The following is a 5,711-nucleotide window of genomic DNA, read 5'->3' as shown; positions in this document are numbered from 1 at the left end:
TAAAAACACATACTTACCACTAATACATGGTTCAGTAGGTAAGCATAGAATTGATTAACTAGAACTGCTAACAGGTGATTCAATGGATAAGGAAAAGGCTCACATGTGATTCAGTGGGTAAGCCTTATGTGCCCGTAATTGAGAGCATAGAACAGAACCTAACATCACAATACATTAAAAAAACCAAACAATTTTAGCTACCTGCCCACCTCAATTATATCACAGATAAGTCTGCTGCATTCCCACTTCCAGCCCAATCAATTGGATACGCTTCCAGCAGCTGGGGCATAATGAGAAGATATTTGTATAAAGAAAGGGTAGAAAGGAAGGAGATATCAACACTTGTGCATTGAACCCGTCCCGTTGGCACAGAGGCTTGCGAATGGCCCCCGCGTTCACTCCATCTACATTTGTTGCTGCGCCTGCAATACCACCATCTCCATGCACATCCTCTTTTTGCAAATTCAAAACTCAATTTCAAACAAGAAGCTCTGTTTCTCTATTTGCAGGTTCTTTTCTTCCTCTTTCATAAGATATTTTACATTCGAAATGCATTAATTGTAAACAATGGTCAATGACGTTTACTGATGGGGCGCTTTTCCAGGACGACGAGGTTCAGCCAGTGAGAAACAGAAATATGCAAATGGCTGTCCAGCGGCTCTGCATAAGGTCGTTGTCACCAGAGAAATAGGGAAGAACGAAAGATTGATGAAGTTGCTGGTAAGTTTGTCATCTTTCTTCAATCTTTTCAAAGTATTTCGGAATCTGCGTTCGTAATTCCATTATATTTTACTTTCATTAAGCTTTCGAGATCACGAATCTCGTGCAAGTGATTCGGTCCACTCTGTTCGGCCTAGTCTGTTTCCAGTTCTTTTCTTTTGCCATTTCTAAATTGATAAGAGTTTTTCTGGATCGCTATGCGGTATTGTTTACAAATCTGTTATGGGTTTCAAAGTGCGATAATTGAAAACAGGTCTGGACTGTAAAATTTTAACTAACTCGCAAACATTGAATGTAGCTAGAAAAGAAAGAACACATATGCAGGTGCATAAAGAAAAATTTGAGAACAAGAGTGAGATGGAAATAAAAATGTTTCATTAGTTACAAATGAATATAATTACAATATATAAAACCTTCATGGAAACAAAGAGCAGAGTTAGACATGATTGAAACTGAAAAAAACAGAGGTATTCCTTAGTTAGCTCAAAGACTAAGCAAAGCAGCTTTTATCCATAAAATAATAGATTAAAAAAAATGAAAACATTACTAATTTATTGCCTTAACACTCCTCTTTTAAGTCTAACTAAGGAGACAAAGCCTAAAGAATGGAAAGAAGAAAGAGGGAAAACCCAGTGGGAATAAAAGCCCATCTCAAAATCACACTAAATCTGCATGGGGGCTACTGTGCTGCATTATCTTTCACTCCAAGAAAGTTTTGCAGAAAATGAAATGGAGGAGATGATGGATTCCTACAAAATGTGTACTCAATGGTAGATGCCCGAAACTTGATGTAGAAAACGCTTCATGATTGTTGAACAACATTCCTCCCCAGAGGAAGAAACAAAACCGAATATGAATGAATGAAGTTCCCCCAATCCTGAAAGGAATACGTAGGAAGAAAGCTCAATATAATTGATGTCTTTGAACTCTGCTTAGTAGTTTCTGTGTTGATGCTGAAAGTTGTCATAATCAAATCTAGCATTGTTGAATATGACATTCTAGAATCTTTTAGGAACTGATGTAGAATGCAATCAAAAGACTCATATATCTCCTCAAAAGGTAAAACGATCTTCTCAAAATGTTGTGTCAACATGTCCAAACTCATATCATTCTATAAGGGGAATGATCATGTGGAGAATGGAGAATATGGTCAGAAGGCCTCGTCAAAACAACTGAAGAAGAACCGTCCTCATGGAAGAGAAGATGTATAAAATAATACTATCCTTAAAATATTCAATATGAGACTCCACAAATAAGTCTGTAACACCTATCAATAATTTATTCCACAAAGCCATATCTGAAGGAAGATATATTTTTTTGTTGCAAAGAATGACTGGAAGCTTTTGATGAAGCGACTCTCATCTCTGAAGAAGCAACAATAGATGAGGTATCAATAAATTGATCATCCCAAAAGGATGTGTTCAGACAAGATGGGTTAATAGAAATCTTGGTATCATCCATAAAAACTTGGTGTTCCAAGAAAATATCACTTTCATATGAAGAACCAATGTCTCCATATGATTACTGGATGATGGTCCAAGTAATGAAAGGGCATTCAGGGTGCTCTATATGGTGCAAAATATCCTCAGAAACAGTAAGACGTGTTAGTCTATAGACCATGTCATTAGTGTTCAACCATGCATTTTTCTGTCTATAGTTGCTTGGCTCAGGAACATGTTAATGGAGATGTGGTACTAGGTCCTGCTTGAGGCAGTGATTCTTTATCTCTTCTTTCCTAGATAAATAGTTCTATGAGGTCAGCTTGACAACAGAATGATGAGAATAGTTGCCAGAAGACACAATTAACCTCTTATAAATGAAACTTTATTTCAGTTCATGGCTACAGAAAATTCACTAAGAGAAACCCCTCAAGACAATGAAAATCTCATTCTTCAGTACCTGCAAAAAGAATTCTCCTTTCTAGCAACTGTGAGATCTAATACCATGTAAACTTTTAACTTATTTGTGAACATTGAATGTAGGTAGAAAAGAAAGAACAAATATGTGGGTGCATAAAGAAAAAATTCTTAATATAGAAAACTCTCCTCAAAGCAAAAAGTGGAGGAAAACAAGTATAAAATTGAAAAAACAGAGATATTCCTGAGTTAGCTTAAAAACTAAGCAAAGCAGCTTCATCCATACAAATTAAGTTTAAAAATAAAATAAAACATTGCTAATTTATTGTTCTAACATGGACTGTATTCATACTTGAATAACAATATAAATTAATGGAAGAATTTGCAGCAGCAAATAAAAATACAAAATGAAGAAACCAGGAATTGCATGTAATAGCCCTGCTAGCTCACTCTAGAACTGTCCTGGATAGATGTTTTGTTTTTGAATGCTTTTGCAATTTTTTTGAGTTTTGAATATATATGAGTTTTTTGTAATTTTTAGGATATATTGAAATTCTTGAGAAAACAAATACAATTATCGAAACTAAAACCATAAATGCTAACATATTTAAATACCAAATCCACCAATTGCAATTTGTAAAGCCCAAACAAAATTACAATGGCACCTGTGAATGATGAGTAATGTTTTATAGGAACTTGTAGCATTTTGTATAAAACCACACCACCAAATAGCAATAACTTCTTCTAGTCAGAAAACACTGCTAATAGTTTGATGCAGCCTGCAAGCAATTCATGGAATGCCCTTAAAATTCAAACGAATGCAACTTTACCAAATCAAATGCTGCTTTAACATAGGAAACCGCAGAACTCCCATACGAAGAGCCATCCCAGTCGGCTCTTAATTGCAGCAATCTCAAGGCATAAACACAGTAGAAATATCTTCAATATCAGACTGAAAATTGCAGACCAGGATCAATAGATTGGTATACCTCAGTACCAATTGATCTCATACATCTTCAGCATCAACACAATTCACTGGATTATTTACCAGCTCCAAGTGCAAAGGAGGAACTGAGGTTTCCTCAAACCCCACGTCCAAACCCTTCGAGAGAAACTCAAACAAAATAAAAAAGAAATCGAGGAATGAATCAATTTCCTTGTGAAGTCCTTTTTATAATATTTGTAAAGCTAAATCTTCCTCAATACACTAGACACCTAAGTCACAAGGTTCGAATTCAAATAAGAGTTTGGTAACCAAAAAATTTGGATGAAGTTCGGCGAGAGTAAAAATTTGGAAAAAAATTCGACATTAAATTCACCACATATATATATATATATATATATATATATAGAGAGAGAGAGAGAGAGAGAGAGAGAGAGAGAGAGAGAGAGAGAGAGAGAGAGAAAACTAACAAAATATTTTAATTTTGCTAAATAGATTTAAAATCATTATAAAAAGACTGACACATTTATAAAATATAATCATACTCAAATTATATGATAAATAATTGATTAATATAATTTACTATCTATAGCAAATAAGCAAAATATTTTAACATTGTTAAATAGTTTTATAATCGTTATCAAAACATTGACACATTTGTAAAATGTAAATTTTATTAAATTATATGATTAGATTCTTGTGAAACAATTTTTTTATAACAATTTAGTACGATAAGAATTTTATAAAAACCAGTGTTACACGGGGACTCGCACCCCCCTCCCAAACCTCGGAGTACCCGTCCCCAAGATGTCCCCACACCGGTTACTCACGTACCCAAGTACCCCCACCTCCGCCATTCCGCAACCATGCTGCTGCTAGTATGGGGACTTGGATTTCTATTTGACTTATTGCTTTTTGAATGTTACTATTGGGTATGTAATATTTTACCATATTGAATGTTCAATGGTTCTAGTTCATGTTGCAATTTGGCTATGTTCAAATATTTTAATTTGATATGTTCTGCTGAAACATCATTTCATAACAAGCATTTCAAGTTCTATATGTATACTGTACAACACTCCTCCTTGCCCCATCCTCCCCTTGCCACTATCCCCTGGCTGTCCCCCCGCCTTACCGAAAATGAGGCCCATCTTCCCCCATCCTGAAAACTCATTCCGACGTCCCACCGTCCCAACACACCCAGTACTGGGGTAACATTGGTAAAAACCAAAAATATCATACGTAAAAACAATCTAAATATCACAAACCGGAAACTATATAATAATATTAATATTAAACATAAAATCAATCGGAAAAACATGAATGAATGAATCGTCCGATGCAGCTCAACTTCTGTCTTCCCTCCGTCTCTCGAGAATTTTTCCACGTTGGACAATTAAAAATGATATTTCAAATGGATGTTTAGCAATGCTGTTTCCATTTCGATCGATTGACAATGGTATTTCCACGTCTTTGCTCTTGTCTTGTGGTTCACCTCCTTTCCAGTGAAGTCGGGATGACAATGGTATTTCGAACCCTTTAACACTTTAAAATTTTTTCCTGCGATGGAAAATCCTATCCTCATTTCCATACGAACAAGGTCAAATTTAAACGATTTTTATAAAAATATTTGAAGTTTGCCCAAATTCAAATTTCATGCTTGGGATTCGGTGAACTCTGTGACACAGCTAGATGCCATTTGGCTTCCAGGTTACATTTTTCACTGAGGTTATTCATTAAGTATAATTTAATAAAATAACTTGCAATATGGTTTTTAATAATGACCCTGATCAACCACTGAAGAAGCCAAGTCACCAAGTGCCTCAACTGTACTGCTAAAAATAGAAACACTCAGAACTGACTTATATAAATAGCAATTTACTCCATTGAGACCCTCAAAACATAGTATCAGCTCACGAGGGTCGCAATGATGAAGTGACATCACCAAGCTACTGGGACCTGCTAAATTGGGGACATTACATTGCATCTTCTGAAGAAAACAATTCACAGTAGACTAATCAATGCCACAGGTTCATATACAAATATAAGTAGTATTAGAAACTAAAAATGCTTCAACACTTTTGTCTTACATGCTCAAATGTTCACTATATTATTGGATAGATTGAATTTGGGTTTCTACTTTTCTGGGATTATTACATTGAATCTAAAATGCATAGCGAAGCCAAATTTGG

At 35.2% G+C, this 5,711-nt stretch overlaps 1 protein-coding gene across 1 annotated transcript in view; it reads left to right on the top strand.

Moving 5' to 3' along the window:
• The first annotated feature begins 337 nt into the window (after nt 1-337).
• The window catches only part of HEMD (uroporphyrinogen-III synthase family protein), a 249,679-nt gene continuing 244,305 nt past the window's right edge, over nt 338-5,711 (top strand). Inside the window, exons 1-2 of the mRNA XM_089815017.1 lie at nt 338-509; nt 605-720. Coding sequence (XP_089671143.1) covers nt 383-509; nt 605-720 — 243 coding nt within the window. The 5' untranslated portion in view covers nt 338-382. The remainder of the gene's footprint in view (nt 510-604; nt 721-5,711) is intronic.

Source organism: Cupressus sempervirens, chromosome 2, assembly GCF_028749045.1.
Source record: "Cupressus sempervirens isolate cs-2001-9-10 chromosome 2, ASM2874904v1, whole genome shotgun sequence".
Taxonomy (NCBI): Eukaryota; Viridiplantae; Streptophyta; class Pinopsida; order Cupressales; family Cupressaceae; genus Cupressus; species Cupressus sempervirens.
The sequence above is the reverse complement of the archived record's forward strand: the minus strand, read 5'-3'. Positions and strand labels throughout refer to the sequence as shown.